Source organism: Oncorhynchus mykiss, chromosome 19 (assembly GCF_013265735.2).
Source record: "Oncorhynchus mykiss isolate Arlee chromosome 19, USDA_OmykA_1.1, whole genome shotgun sequence".
Taxonomy (NCBI): Eukaryota; Metazoa; Chordata; class Actinopteri; order Salmoniformes; family Salmonidae; genus Oncorhynchus; species Oncorhynchus mykiss.
In genome coordinates, this window is record NC_048583.1 from 26196051 (window position 1) to 26212122 (window position 16072).

The 16072-nt window shown below is 42.6% G+C and overlaps 1 protein-coding gene across 2 annotated transcripts in view; it reads left to right on the top strand.

The window, feature by feature from the left end:
- The window catches only part of tdp1 (tyrosyl-DNA phosphodiesterase 1), a 61777-nt gene extending 52626 nt beyond the window's left edge, over window positions 1-9151 (top strand). Inside the window, exons 16-17 of one of the 2 annotated variants that reach the window (XM_036954502.1) lie at window positions 3912-4024; window positions 8514-9151. In XM_036954502.1, coding sequence (XP_036810397.1) covers window positions 3912-4024; window positions 8514-8690 — 290 coding nt within the window. In that variant the 3' untranslated portion in view covers window positions 8691-9151. The remainder of the gene's footprint in view (window positions 1-3911; window positions 4025-8513) is intronic. The other variant, XM_021573707.2, reaches the window with a different exon arrangement.
- Window positions 9152-16072: the final 6921 nt, after the last annotated feature.

A 16072-nucleotide genomic window follows, 5' to 3' on the forward strand; every position in this document is an offset into this window, starting at 1 on the left:
TCATTCACATATAAAACCTGGTGGACTTGTTGTTCAGAAGTGTCGTGGGGCGGCAGGTAGCTGAGCGTTGGGCCAGTAACCGAAAGGTTGCTGGATCGAATCCCCGAGCTGACGAGGTAAAAAGTCTGTTGTTCTGCCCCTGAGCAAGGCAGTAAGGCACTATTCCCCGGGCGCCGAAGACGTGGATGTCGATTATGGCAGCCCCCCTGCACCTCTTAGTCAGAGAGGTTGGGTTAAATGCGGAAGACCCATTTCAGTTGAATGCATTGTAGTACAACTGACTAGGTATCCCCCTTTCCCCAATATCAGGACCAGAAGGCTGAGGCAGTACGTGGACAGGCACCCACTTCATGTTGGTCACATTTGATCTGGTCATAGGTCAAAATACTATCACTTGTCTGTCCTGGAACTCGCCTATCAACCATTGGTAATGTAAGCAGTGCTGTCTGTATCAACTGTAACTTGTTTTTCTACAGATGGATAGGAGAGAGAGTTTATCATGGAGTCCCCTGACTAAAATAGGTTGATACAGATCTCTGAACTGGGAGAGTCCTTGCGCCCGACATTAAAGTTATACAAGACATCTATTACTTTTCATTGTCTTTTGTTATTATTGAATTGAACGGTGGGAGGAAGGACCCTGTGTATTCTTTAAACATGTCAGAGTCTTATATGGAACACAGTCTTATATGCAACACAGTATGAAGGGATGACAGCTAACATGTACCACCAGACAAAATGTTGATAGGTACAGTATCTGTATCGGCTGTGAATGACAATAGAAGATGAGAGACAAGTGTAATATTTGCCACATTGCTATATTAGCAGAACACCGCTTTTTTTTATTCTACATGGATCTGTTATACTTGAAATTTATCAAAACACTTTGTTTAGATTATCTACATAAGCAATTGCACTTTTCTTATCTTCCTCTGTCGGCAAGTGAGTGCTTCAAAGCCTCCTCCTTGTGGAAGTTTGGTCAGTAGCTAAAGAGTGGTATGAGAAGAGTTCCATCTTCCTGCATCTCACATCTGCCTGTATTTATTGGACTCTGCCTGCTGGACCAATGGGTTGAGGCAAACTGTCATATTGTAGGTCCGGCCCTAATTTATGTGCTAACCAGGAGCTGCATGGCAAATGGTCCAGGAACACAAGGAAAGCCCAAAGGACCATGCCCACGGACTAGTTAGCCCTTCCCCCTCTGAGGGGACAAAATAAATCTCTGTTACAGTATCCAGAGGACTGACTATTGAATGTGTGACAGAATAATACTATAGTATCCATGTTTTGTATCCATCTGAAACGTGTTCACTGGGGATAACTGATGCTACCTACAGTGCATTCGCAAAGTATTCAGACCACTTCCCTTTTCCACATTTTGTTACATTACAGCCTTATTCTAAAATGAATTCAATAAAAAATCAATCTATACACAATTCCCCAAAATGACAAAGCAAAAACATTTCCATAGAAATACGACATATACATAAATATTCAGACCCTTTCCTATGAGATTCAAAATTGAGCTTGTTCCTACAACTTCATTGGAGTCTTGATTTGAGTCCACCTGTGGTAAATTCAATTGATTTGAAAAGGCACATGCCTGTCTATATTAGTTCCCACAGTTGACAGTGCATGTCAGAGCAAAAACCAAGCCATGATGTCGAAGGAGTTGTCCGTAGAGCTCCGAGACAGGATTGTGTTGAGGCACAGATCTGGGGAAGGGTACCAAAAAATGTCTCCAGAACACAGTGGACTCCATCATTCTTAAATGGAAGAAGTTTGGAACCACCAAGGCCCTTCCTAGAGCTGGCTGCCCTGCCAAACTGAACAATCGGGGGAGAAGGGCCTTGGTCAGGGAGGTGACCAAGAACCCAATGGTCATTCTGACAGAGCTCCAGAGTTCCTCTGTGGAGATGGGAGAACCTTCCAGAAGGGCAACCATCTCTGCAGCACTTCACCAATCGGGCCTTTATGGTAGAGTGGCCAGGTGGAAGCCACTCCTCAGTAAAAGGCACATGACAGCCCGCTTGGAGTTTTCCAAAGGCACCTAAGGACTCTCAGACCATGAGAAACAAGATTCTCTGGTCTGATGAAACCAAGACTGAACTCTTTGGCCTGAATGCCAAGCTTCGTGTCTGGAGGAAACCTTGCGCCATCCCTACGGTGAAGCATGGTGGTGGCAACGATCATGCTATGGGGATATTTTTCAGCGGCAGGGACTGGGAGACACGATTGAGGGAAAGATGATCGGAGGAAGGTACAGAGATCCTTGATGAAAACCTGCTCCAGAGCGCTCAGGACCTCAGACTGGGGGCGAAGGTTCACCTTCCAACAGGACAGCAACCCTAAGCACACAGCCAAGACAATGCTGAAGTGGCTTCGGGACAAGTCAAGATGTCCACCATTGTTCCTGTACCCAAGAAAGCACAGTTGTGAATCTAAAGAGCTACTGCCCCCTCACCTGGGAAAGCCCAGAACAACAGACAGGGATGTTGGACCATCAAAGATGCGCAAATATGAGAACTTAAATTGATTTGGGGTTCACCTATATTGGGAGCAGGGCCTTTCCTCAGCCACAGTGAGTTTTATATGTGCAAAAGTACTATCTCACAACTCAATGAAACCTTCACTCTTGCACAGACATTTAGAAACAAATCGTGCCAATTTGAAAAATAAGCAACAGGGTTTTTTTTTTTGTGAGAATTAAGACTTTCGAGTAGTAAGACGTGTATAAAAGCAACAGATACTATTAATAAGAAGGGACTAGAGGCATCTTATATGGTGAGCTACCGAGTGGCTAGGACAGGCAAGCCCCATACTATTGTGTAGGACTTAATTCTTCCTACTGCCACGGATATGGCTGGGGGGAAAAGGCCCCAAAAACTATACAGACAATGCCTTCATCAAACAACACTGTTTCACGACACATCAGTGACATGGCAGGAGATGTTTTGAAACAATTACTGCTTTGTATACAAGCCAGTGAATTCTATTAGTTACAGCTGGATGAGTCAACAGACGTGGCGGGCCTGGCACAGCTCCTGGTATATGTCCGTTATGTTTATGGGGGTCAATAAAGAAAGACATCCTCTTCTGCAAACCACTGGAAAGCAGGACAACAGGAAAGGGTATTTTTAAAGTACTGGACAGCTTTGAGACATCAAATGGACTTTGGTGGTTAAGATGTGTTGGTATCGGTACTGATGGCACAAAAGCCATGACAGGGAGACATAGTGGAGAGGTAAGGCGAGCAGTTGCTCCCAATGCCACTTGGGTATACTGCAGCATCCACCGAGAGGCTCTTGCTGCCAAGGGAATGCCTGACAGCTTGAAAGATGTTTTGGACACTACAGTGAAAATGTGAAGACTTTATTAAAGCAAGGCCCCTGAACTCTCGTGTATTTTCTGCACTATGCAATGATATGGGCAGCGACCATGTAACGCTTTTACAACATACAGAAAGAAGTGTGCTGGTTATCAAGGGGCAAAGTATTGACACATTTTTTTTAATTGAGAGACGAGCTTAAAGTTTTCTTTACTGACCACCATTTTCACTTGTCTGACCGCTTGCATGATGAGTTTCTCACACGACTGGCCTATCTGGGTGATGTTTTTTCTCGCCTGAATGATCTGAATCTAGGATTACAGGGACTCTCCACAACTATAGCAATATAAAATTTAGGTTATGATTAAGAAGCTGGAGCTCTTCTCTGTCTGCATTAACAAGGACAACACACAGGTCTTCCAAATGTTTTGGTACCCTTCCCCAGATCTGTGCCTCGACACAATCCTGTCTGCAGACAATTCATTTGACCTCATGGCTTGGTTTTTGCTCTGACATGCACTGTCAACTGTATAACCTTACATAGACAGGTGTGTGCCTTTCCAATCAATTGAATTTACCACAGGTGGACTCCAATCAAGTTGTAGAAACATCTCAGGGATGATCATTGGAAACAGGATGCACCGGAGCTCAATTTCAAGTATCATAGCAAGAGGTCTGAAGACTTATGTTAATAAGGTATTTTTATACAGTTTCTAAAAACCTGTTTGTTTTGTCATTATGGGGTATTGTGTGTAGATTGGGGGAAAAATGTAATTTAATCCATTTTAGAATAAGGCTGTAATGTAAGAAAATGTGAAAAAAAACAAAAGGGTCTGAATACTTTCTGAATGCACTGAACAAAAATATAAAATCAACATTCAACAATTTGACAGAGTTACAGTTCATGTAAGGAAATCTGTCTATTGAAATAAATTAATACGGCCTTAATCTATGGATTTTACATGACTGGTAATACAGATATGCATATGTTGGTCACAGATACATTTTATTTAAAGGTAGGGGCGAGGATCAGAAAACCAGTCCGTATCTGGTGTAACCACCATTGGCTTCATGCAGCGCAACACATCTCCTTCGCATAGAGTTGATCAGGCTGTTGATTGCGGCCTGTGGAACGTTGTCCCACTCCTCTTCAATTGCTGTGCGAAGTTGCTGGATATTGGCGGGAACTGGAACATGCTGTCGTACACGTTTTGTCCAGAGCATCCCAGGCATGCTCAATGGGTGACATGTCTGGTGAGAATGCAGGCCATGAAGGAACTGGAACATGCTGTCGTACACATTTTGTCCAGAGCATCCCAGGCATGCTCAATGGGTGACATGTCTGGTGAGAATGCAGGCCATGAAGGAACTGGAACATGCTGTCGTACACATTTTGTCCAGAGCATCCCAGGCATGCTCAATGGGTGACATGTCTGGTGAGTATGCAGGCCATGAAGGAACTGGAACATGCTGTCGTACACATTTTGTCCAGAGCATCCCAGGCATGCTCAATGGGTGACATGTCTGGTGAGTATGCAGGCCATGAAGGAACTGGAACATGCTGTCGTACACATTTTGTCCAGAGCATCCCAAACATGCTCAATGGGTGACATGTCTGGTGAGTATGCAGGCCATGAAGGAACTGGAACATTTTTAGCTTCCAGGAATTGTGTTACAGATCCAGCGACAGCGGATGAATGGCACAACAATGGGCCTCAGGATCTCATCACGGAATCTCTGTGCCATCAAATTGTCATCGATAAAATACAGTTGTGTTCGTTATCCATTGCTTACGCAGTTGAAGTCGGAAGTTTACATAGACTTAGGTTGTAGTCATTAAAACTAGTTTTTCAACCACTCCACAGATTTCTTGTTAACAAACCATAATTTTGTCAAGTCGGTTAGGACATCTTTGTGCAGTAATTTTTACAACAATTGTTTACAGACAGATTATTTCACTTATAATTCACTGTATCACAATTCCAGTGGGTCAGATGTTTACATACACTAAGTTGACTGTGCATTTAAACAGCTTGGAAAATTCCAGAAAATATGTCATGGCTTTAGAAGCTCCTGTTAGGCTAATTTACATAACTTGAGTCAATTGGAGGTGTACCTGTGGATGTATTTCAAGGCCTACCTTCAAACTCAGTGCCTCTTTGCTTGACATCATGGGAAAATCCAAAAGAATCAGCCAAGTCCTCAGAAAAAAAGTTGTAGACCTCCACAAGTCTGGTTCATCCTTGAAAGCAATTTCCAAACGCCTGAAGGTGCTGCGTTCATCTGTACAAACAAAACTATGCAAGTACATAAACACCATGGGACCACGCAGTCGTCGTACCACTCAGGAAGGAGATGCGTTCTGTCTCCTAGAGATGAAGGTACTTTGGTGCGAAAAGTGAAAATCAATCCCAGAACAACAGCAAATGACCTTGTGAAGAAGTTGGAGGAAACGGGTACAAAAGTATCTATATCCACAGTAAAACGAGTCCTATAATCGACAACCTGAAAGGCCGCTCAGAAAGGAAGAAGCCACTGCTCCAAAACCACCATAAAAAAGGCAGACTACGGTTTGCAACTACAAAAAGGACAAAGATCGTACTTTTTGGAGAAATATCCTCTTGTCTGATGAAACACAAATAGAACTGTTTGGCCATAATGACCATTGTTATGTTTGGAGGAAAAGGGGGGAGGGGGCTTGCAAGCCGACAAACACCATCTCAACCGTGAAGCATGGGGGTGGCAGCATCATGTTGTGGGGGTGCTTTGCTGCAGGAGGGACTGGTGCACTTCACAAAATAGGTGGCTTCATGAGGAAGCAAAATTATGTGAATATATTGAAGCAACATCTCAAGACATCAAATTGTATTGGTCATATACACATGGTTAGCAGATGTTAATGCGAGTGTAGCGAAATGCTTGTGCTTCTAGTTCCAACCATGCAGTAATATCTCACAAGTGATCTAACAAGTTCACAACAACAAAGGAATGAATAAGAATATGTACATATAAATATATGGATGAGCGATGGCCGAACGGCATAGGCAAGTAGATGGTATAGAGTACAGTATATACATATGAGATGAGTAATGTAGGGTATGTAAACATTATATAAAGTGGCGTTGTTTAATGTAACTAGTGATACATGCATTACATCCAATTTTTAATAATTCAATTGGCTAGATATTTTAGTCAGTGTGTTGGCAGCAGCCACTCAATGTTAGTGATGGCTGTTTAACAGTCTTATGGCCTTGAGATAGAAGCTGTTTATCAGTCTCTCGGTCCCAGCTTTGATGCACCTGTACTGACCTCGCCTTCTGGATGATAGCGGAGTTTTTGTCCTTGATGATCTTTTTGGCCTTCCTGTGACATCGGGTGGTGTAGGTGTCCTGGAGGGCAGGTAGTTTGTCCCCGGTGATGCGTTGTGCAGACCTCACTACCCTCTGGAGAGCCTTATGGTTGTGGGCAGAGCAGTTGCTGTACCAGGCAGTACAGGATGCTCTCAATTGTGCATTTGTAAAAGTTTGTGAGTGTTTTTGGTGACAAGCCAAATTTCTTCAGCCTCCTGAGGTTGAAGGGGTGCAGTTGTGCCTTCTTCACCATGCTGTCTGTGTGGGTGGACCATTTCATTTTGTCCGGGATGTGTACGCCGTGGAACTTAAAACTTTCCACCTTCTCCACTACTGTCCCGTCGATGTGGATAGGGGGGTGCTCCCTCTGCTGTTTCCTGAAGTCCACGATCATCTCCTTTGTTTTGTTGACGTTGAGTGTGAGGTTATTTTCCTGACACCACAGTCCAAGGGCCCTCACCTCCTCCCTGTAGGCCATCTCGTCGTTGTTGGTAATCAAGCCTACCACTGTAGTGTCGTCTGCAAACTTGATGATTGAGTTGGATGCGTGCATGGCCACGCAGTCATGGGTGAACAGGGAGTACAGGAGAGGGCTGAGAACGCACCCTCGTGGGACCCCCGTTCTGAGGATCAGCAGGGTGGAGATGTTGCTTCCTACCCTCACCACCTGGGGGCGTCCCGTCAGAAAGTCAAGGACCCAGTTGCACAGGGCAGGGTCGAGACCAAGGGTCTCGAGCTTAATGACGAGTTTGGAGGGTACTATGGTGTTAAATGCTGAGCTGTAGTCGATGAACAGCATTCTTACATAGGTATTCCTCTTGTCCAGATGGGTTAGGGCAGTGTGCAGTGTTATTGCGTCGTCTGTCGACCTATTGGGGCAGTAAGCAAATTGGAGTGGGTCTAGGGTGTCAGGTAGGGTGGAGGTGATATGATCCTTGACTAGTCTCTCAAAGCACTTCATGATGACGGAAGTGAGTGCTATGGGGCGATAGTCGTTTAGTTCAGTTACCTTAGCTTTCTTGGGAACAGGAACAATGGTGGCCCTCTTGAAGCATGTGGGAACAGCAGACTGGGATAAGGATTGATTGAATATGTCCGTAAACACACCAGCCAGCTGGTCTGCGCATGCTCTGAGGACATGCTCTGAAGACACGGCTAGGGATGCCATCTGGGCCGGCAGCCTTGCGAGAGTTAACACGTTTAAATGTTTTACTCACGTTGGCTGCGGTGAAGGAGAGCCCGCAGGTTTTGGTAGTGGGCCGTTTTGGTGGCACTGTATTGTCCTCAAAGCGAGCAAAGAAATTTAGTTTGTCTGGGAGCAAGACATCGAGGTCCTCGACGGGGCTGGTTTTCTTTTTGTAGTCCGTGATTGACTGTAGATCCTGCCACATACCTCTCGTGTCTGAGCCGTTGAATTGCGACTCTACTTTATCTCTGTACTGACGCTTAGCTTGTTTGATTTCCTTGCGGCGGGAATAACTACACTGTTTGTATTCGGTCATGTTTCCGGTCACCTTGCCCTGATTAAAAGCAGAGATTTGCGCTTTCAGTTTGGCACGAATGCTGCCATCAATCCACGGTGTCTGGTAGGGGAAGGTTTTAATATTCGCTGTGGGTACAACATCACCGATGCACTTGCTAATAAACTCGCTCACTGAATCAGCATCAATGTTGTTGTTTGATGCTATCCAGAACATATCTTTATAAATATAGCTTTATAAATACATTTGATTGATTGATAGTGCCGCAGCAATTCACCTAGCTTCCAAATAGGCGAGAAATGCTGAGAAATTCTAGATACCTTTTAATGTGTGTGTTTCTGTGTTTTTCCTCAGATCAGCCATGGATGTGGAACATTCCCTACACCCAGGCTCCAGACACACACGGTAACATCTGGGTCCCCTCCTGAACCACCACGCCAGACACACACACACGTTCCCTTAAACATCCAGTTACCCGGACCCTTTGCCAGACCTTCCACATTCTGCTCCTATGGTGCACAGACAGGCTAAATCAAATGGAATGGAGGATGAGACACTGTTACTCTCTCTCTCTCTGTCTCCCCTTCTCACTACCTGTCCAGTCCCAACTCTGTCTCCTTAGTACAATTATAACTCTGTCATCTCTCATTCGTGTCAACCTTCTCCCTACCCTTCCTCCCTCCTTTTTTTCATACTGTCTGTCTCTCACTTGTCTTCAGTAACTCTGACCTAAAGGCATCCCTTACTTTCCATTACCTGGTGCTAAAGTGAGGAGATGACCTCCTCTCTCGCTTTTGTATACTGGCCTCACTCTAGTGGCTGGCCAAACCTCCTGCAGAACTACTTTGTTTGCAGACTTTTGTTCCAGCCCTACTCAAACACGTTGGTATTACATTGTTTTGTTATTGTAGCTATTCATTTAATCATGTACTGTGCAAAAAAAAATCACTCACCATGTTTGTTATTAAAAAGAATTGTACAAATCCCTAGTATGATGACTCTCAATTATGTGCATAATGTAGAAAATGAAGAACATTTTATTTTGGGGGATAAAAATCTATACTCGTATGTATGTATGTATGTATGTATGTGTATATATATATATATATATATATATATATATATATATATATATATATATATATATACATACATACATACATACATACATACATATATATATATATATATATATATATATATATATATATATATATATATATACATATATATATATATATACATATATATATATATATATATATATATATATACATATATATATATATACATATATATATATATACATATATATATATATACATATATATATATATATACATATATATATATATACATATATATATATATACATACATACAGTTGAAGTCGGACGTTTACATACACTTAGGTTGGAGTCATTAAAACATGTTTTTCAACCACTCCACAAATTTCTTGTTAACAACCACTCCACAAATTTCTTGTTAACAATCTAGTTTTGGCAAGTCGGTTAGGACATCTACTTTGTACATGACACAAGTAATATTTCCAACAATTGTTTACAGGCAGATTATTTCACTTATAATTCACTTATCACAATTCCAGTGGGTCAGAAGTTTACATACATTAAGTTGACTGCCTTTCAACAGCTTGGAAAATTCCAGAAAATGATGTCATGGCTTTAGAAGCTTCTTATAGGCTAATTTACATAATTTGAGTCAATTAGAGGTGTACCTGTGGATGTATTTCAAGGCCTACCTTCAAACTCAGTGCCTCTTTGCTTGACATCATGGGAAAATCAAAGGAAATCAGCCAAGACCTCAGAAAAAAGTTGGAGACCTCCACAAGTCTGGTTCTTCCTTGGGAGCAATTTCCAAACGCCTGAAGGTACCACGTTCATCTGTACAAACAATAGTATGCAAGAATAAACACCATTGGACCACGCAGTCGTCATACCACTCAGGAATGATTGGTAGAGATGAATGTACTTTGGTGCGAAAAGTGCAAATCAATCCCAGAGCAACAGCAATGGACATTGTGAAGATGCTGGAGGAAATGGGTACAAAAGTATCTATATCCACAGTAAAACGAGTCCTATATCAACATAACCTGAAAGGCCGCTAAACAAAGGAAGAAGCCACTGCTCCAAAACCACCATAAAAAAGCCAGACTACGGTTTGCAACTGCACATGGGGACAAAGATCGTACTTTTTGGAGAAATGTCCTCTGGTCTGATGAAACAAAAATAGAACTGTTTGGCCATAATGACCATCGTTATGTTAGGAAGAAAAGGGGGAGGCTTGCAAGCCGAAAACACCATCCCAACCGTGAAGCACGGGTTGGCAGCATCATGATGTGGGGGTGCTTTGCTGCAGGAGGGACTGGTGCACTTCACAAAATAGATGGCATCATGAGGAAAATGACGTGGATATATTGAAGCAACATCTCAAGACATCAGTCAGGAAGTTACAGCTTGGTCGCAAATGGGTCTTCCAAATGGACAATGACCCCAAGCATACTTCCAAAGTTGTGGCAAAATGGCTTACGGATAACAAAGTCAAGGTATAGGAGTGGTCATCACTAAGCCCTGACCTCAATTCTATAGAAAATTTGTGGGCAGAACTGAAAAAGTGTGTGTGTGCAAAAGGCCTACAAACCTGATTCAGTTACACCAGCTCTGTCATGAGGAATGGGCCAAAATTCACCCAACTTATTGTGGGAAGCTTGTGGAACCATAACCACCAAAACGTTAGACCCAAGTTAAACAGTTAAGGCAATGCTACCAAATACTAAATGGGTGTATGTAAACGTCTGACCCACTGTGAATGTGATGAAAGAAATAACAGCTGAAATAAATCATTCTCTCTACTATTATTCTGACATTTCACATCCTTAAAATAAAGTGGTGATCCTAACTGACCTAAAACAGGTAATTTTTACTAGGATTAAATGTCAGGAATTGTGAAAAACTGAGTTTAAAAGTATTTGGCTAAGGTGTATGTAAACTTCCGACTTCAACTGTACATTCTATACATCTCTTTGATAAACAAGCTTCCAGACCATCACAACAATGCAGCTGTATCAGTCAGTCAGCAATGCTTGGCAGAGCCTTGGAGTAGCAGCAGAGAACTCTGTTTGCAATGGTGTAATTGGGCAGAAACCTTGAGCTCAAATGGAGAATATGTGATGATTGCTGCAGGTTGTCTGTGGTGTTTGTAGCCTAGGCCTACTCATCTAGCCTGGGATTTTTGGGGGGGATGTTCAAATTTTAATCAACTGCTGCTTAGCAACTGTGATAGAAGCTACCTTTTATCGCCATGGCCATTGGTTCCCCATTGCTCCAACAATGTTTTGTTTTCATTATTTATGGCTGTTGCAAAAACTGAGCAACAATACTCAGCTGACAATACTCAACATTGAAGCTTACTACTTTCATCCTCTCCATCACTGAACGCAGCAACTGTGCACCTTTCAGTTTCTCAGTCCTCTCCTGCACTGCTCCGAATCGCTCCTCTGTCCCCTGCTAAAGTGTCCCTTTGTAGCCCTGTATACCACTCACAGGAGACTCGTTTTGTCCTGTTTGGCGAGAGATATCAGAGACCAGGAAGTAGCCTACGCAGGACGTGTCAGTCAGCATTACAGGAGGGACTGGGCTGGAGAGCGGGATAGGCGCCACGGCAGTTTTCTGCCTGATGATCACTTACGCCTCGAACACGCCTACAGCGGCATTGCACAAAATGGTCAGCAGCAGCATCTGGATAAGTGTGCAACGAAAGTTCAACGTTCACCTTCTGCTACCATTTCTGTCAAGCCGTCTACGCATACAATTAGATGCATACGTTTGATCAATCCAACATCGGCATCATACAGAACGCACTGCAACTGCCTCTGCAACACAATGCTGCAAGGCAAACGCAGCGTTCCGTTGGAAATGAATGTTGGCTACTTCTGGTGTACCAAGGTGCAAGACCCTGTAGGTGTGATCGAGGCATTACAGTAGGCTACCAGCTAATGGCTAACAGATGGGCTCCTGAGTGGTGCAGTGGTCTAAGACACTGCATCTCAGTGCAAATCACTGCAGTACCTGGTTCGAATCCAGGCTTCATCACATCCGGATGTGATTGGGAGTCCCATAGGGCGGCGCACAATTGGCCGGGGTAGGCCGTCATTGTAAACAAGAATTTGTTCTTAGTTGACTTGCCTAGTTAAATAAAAGGTTTAATAATCAGCGAGGTAGTCGTGAAGCTACTTTTAAAGGTCCCATGTCGTTTGCACTGTGAAGCTGACCTCACCCAATTTCGCAAATTTGAACTGCATTGAGATAATAAGAACATAATGATATAGGCCGTTCCAGACTATTCGTGGATGTTTCTCTGTAATTATTTTTGCATTACCCATGCCAGAATTAATCAATTACAGTTCGCACGAGGGGTTTCGGCACCTCTAAGGAAATCTGACAAACAATGCAACTTTAAAGTTAGAAACCGCAATATGAAGTTGGCAGATATTGCGCGTTTGAGTGATAAGTCGAAAGGAAGTCGGGGAGGTGCATCTGCAACGCCAACAGCAAGGCTCAATGCAACATGACAGCGATGTCATTGTTAGTTTGTAAAAGTGTTTCTTTATAATGTTAAAATAAATGTCTCCAAACGCAGTATCTCACATTCACAAGTACATATTATACACAGTAGATGAAGGGCAGGAGACAGGATAACGAAGGATTTTGAATCCTTGAGACAATTGAGACATCGATTGTGTATGTGTGCCATTCAGAGAGTGAATGGGCAAGACAAAATATTTAAGTTCCTTTGAACAGGGTATGGTAGTAGGTGCCAGGCATTCTTGTGTCAAGAACTGCAACGCTGCAGAGTTTTTCACACTCAACCGATTCCCGCGTGTTTCAAGAATGATCCACCACCCAAAGGACATCCAGCCAACTTGACACAACTGTGGGAAGCATTGGAGTCAACATGGGCCAGCATCCCTGAGGAACGCTTTTGACTCCTTGTAGATTCCATGCTCTAACGAATTTAGGCTGTTCTGAGGGCAAAAGAGGGGTGCAACTCAATATTAGGAAGGTGTTTTTAATGTTTTGTACACTCAGTGTATGTGTGCACATTGTACAATCAATTGGTGTGAGAGAGAGAGATTCAAATATATTAATTTGCACATATCCACTGTATATGAATTGCAACAAAGTTGGTTCCTGTTTCAGTCAGGACTTTGGTCAAGTTCTCCTGGGTCTAACAAAAACACCCTAACAATAGAGCCTCCCACGATGCAGGCGATGGTTGGTGAAGAGCAACTGCAGAAACCTTCAGTAAAAACGTAATGACCTTTGATCACATGATGCAACACACTTTGAAGGGCGCTAACCTACGACGGTCACCGACTTGGCAATAGTGATTTGCTCGAACGCGCCCATTGAGATGACACAGTTACACACAGTAGCTGTGCAAGTACACCGGTTCGCTTCACGCTGTTACAGCGTTGCAGCCACGGGACCAAAACTGAGGAGAAGTTCTTCCTTGCACTTCAACTCTCTTAGTTGCAGAAATTGACCCACTATTCTGTTTACTTTCTGCATCTATTTATCGCTGAGTCTAACTTCAATATGATTATTTAACATTGATTTCTTTTAAACATTTCCTGTGGATGATAAGGTGAGAGTCGAGTTAATTGGGTATCTTTTTAAAGGAAACATTCCCAACAGTTATGGGACTTCTGCCAGAATATCAAACTATACATGGGCTGTCCCAGGAAATGAGTGCCTTTTGCATCCAGTATTGCATGTAAAAGCCTGTTATATCAAAGGAAGTGCCCTTTAATATAGACCACATGGGGAATTTTATGAATCTGATTCTTATTTATATTATATCTGATTAACCCATTTAACCCCAACATTTCTCCATGTTTTCACCATCATTGTAAAGCCCTAGTTATTTAGTTTATTTGACAAAGTCATTCCTGAAGATGATTATTTATTTCATGTGATTAGGGATTTGTTTATGTCTGTCCCTGATTTTACGTGAACTGAACTCTCGTTTTAATATGGAGAAATTATTCCTTTTTAAATATATTTTTTTTTCAAAAGAAACATTGAACAACTAATAGTGAAATCAGTGTATAAGCAGGTGAGCTGGTTCTACTCTTTTTGGTCATTTGCTGTGTATTGTGGGGGAAAACGGAGCGGGTTGAGCATACCAGTCCAACCCTGTTACTCATATTTAGTCTTGCGTAACTCCAAAATCACATTGTGGTCACACCAATATTTTTTTTACCCCAAGGCAAGTCATTTGATTGGCTTGACGTGTTGTGAAGAGTCACTGGTTTCCACCCCTTTGTAGCTACTTTTGTGCCATAGACTTCACCAGGCTTTCCCGATTACATGCTGACTAGACCGGGCGAGTGCATGATGATTTTGTCCATCCACACCACACGTGATCAGGACACTACCAGTCAAACGTTTGGACACCTACTCATTGAAGGATTTTTCTTTATTTTTTATTATTTTCTATATTGTAGAATTGAAGACATCAAAACTATGAAATAATACATGTAGTGTAGTATGTAGTAACCAAAAAAGTGTTCAACAAATCAAAATATATTTTAGATTTTAGATTCTTCAAAGTAGTCACCCTTTGCCTTGATGACAGCTTTGCACATGCTTGGCATTATCTCAACCAGCTTCACCTAGAATGCTTTTCCAACAGTCTTGAACGAGTTCCCACATATGCTGAGCACTTGTTGGCTGCTTTTCCTTCACTCTGCGGTCCAACTCATCCCAAACCATCTCAATTGGGTTAAGGTCGGGTGATTGTGGAGGCCAGGTCATCTGATGCAGCACTCCATCAACTCTCCTTGTTCAAATAGCCTTTACACAGCCTGGAGGTGTGTTTGGTCATTGTCCTGTTGAAAAACAAATGATAGTCCCACTAAGCGCAAACTAGATGGGATGGCGTATCGCTGCAGAATGCTGTGGTAGCCATTCTGATTAGGTGTTACTTGAGTTCTAAATATGCAAAGCACCCCCATACCATCACACCTCCTCCATGCTTCACGGTGGAAACTAAACATGTGGAGATCATCTGTTCACCTACTCTGCGTCTCACAAAGACACAGTGGTTGGAACCAAAAATCTCAAATTTAGACTAATTTCCACCGGTCTAATTTCCAAATCAAATCTAATTTATTTGTACATCAGCTAATATCCCAAAGTGCTGTACAGAAACCCAGCCTAAAACCCCAATGCAGTGTAGAAGCACTGCTGTACAGAAACCCAGCCTAAAACCCCAATGCAGTGTAGAAGCACTGCTGTACAGAAACCCAGCCCAAAACACCAATGCAGTGTAGAAGCACTGCTCATGTTTCTTGGCCCAAGTAAGTTTCTTCTTATTCGTGTATTTTAGTAGTTGTTTCTTTTCAGCAATATGACCATGAAGGCCTGATTCATGCAGTCTTCTCTGAACAGTTGATGTTGAAATGTGTCTGTTACTTGAACTCTGTGAAGCATTTATTTGGGCTGCATTTTCTGAGGCAGGTAACTCTAATGAACTTATCCTCTGCAGCAGAGGTTAGTCTGGGTCTTCCTTTCCTGTGACGGTCCTCATGAGAGCCAGTTTCATCATAGCGCTTGATGGTTTTTGCGGCTGCACTTAAAGAATTTGTATTTATTTTATTTAACCTTTTATTTAACTAGGCAAGTCAGTTAAGAACAAATTCTTATTTACAATGACGGCCTACCAAAAGGCAAAAGGCCTCCTGCGTGGACGGGGGCTGGGATTAAAAATAAATGAATAAATAAAATATAAATATAGGACAAAACACACATCACAACAAGAGACACAACACTACATAAAGACAGACCTCAGACAAGAACATAGCAAGGCAGCAAAACATGACAACACAGCATG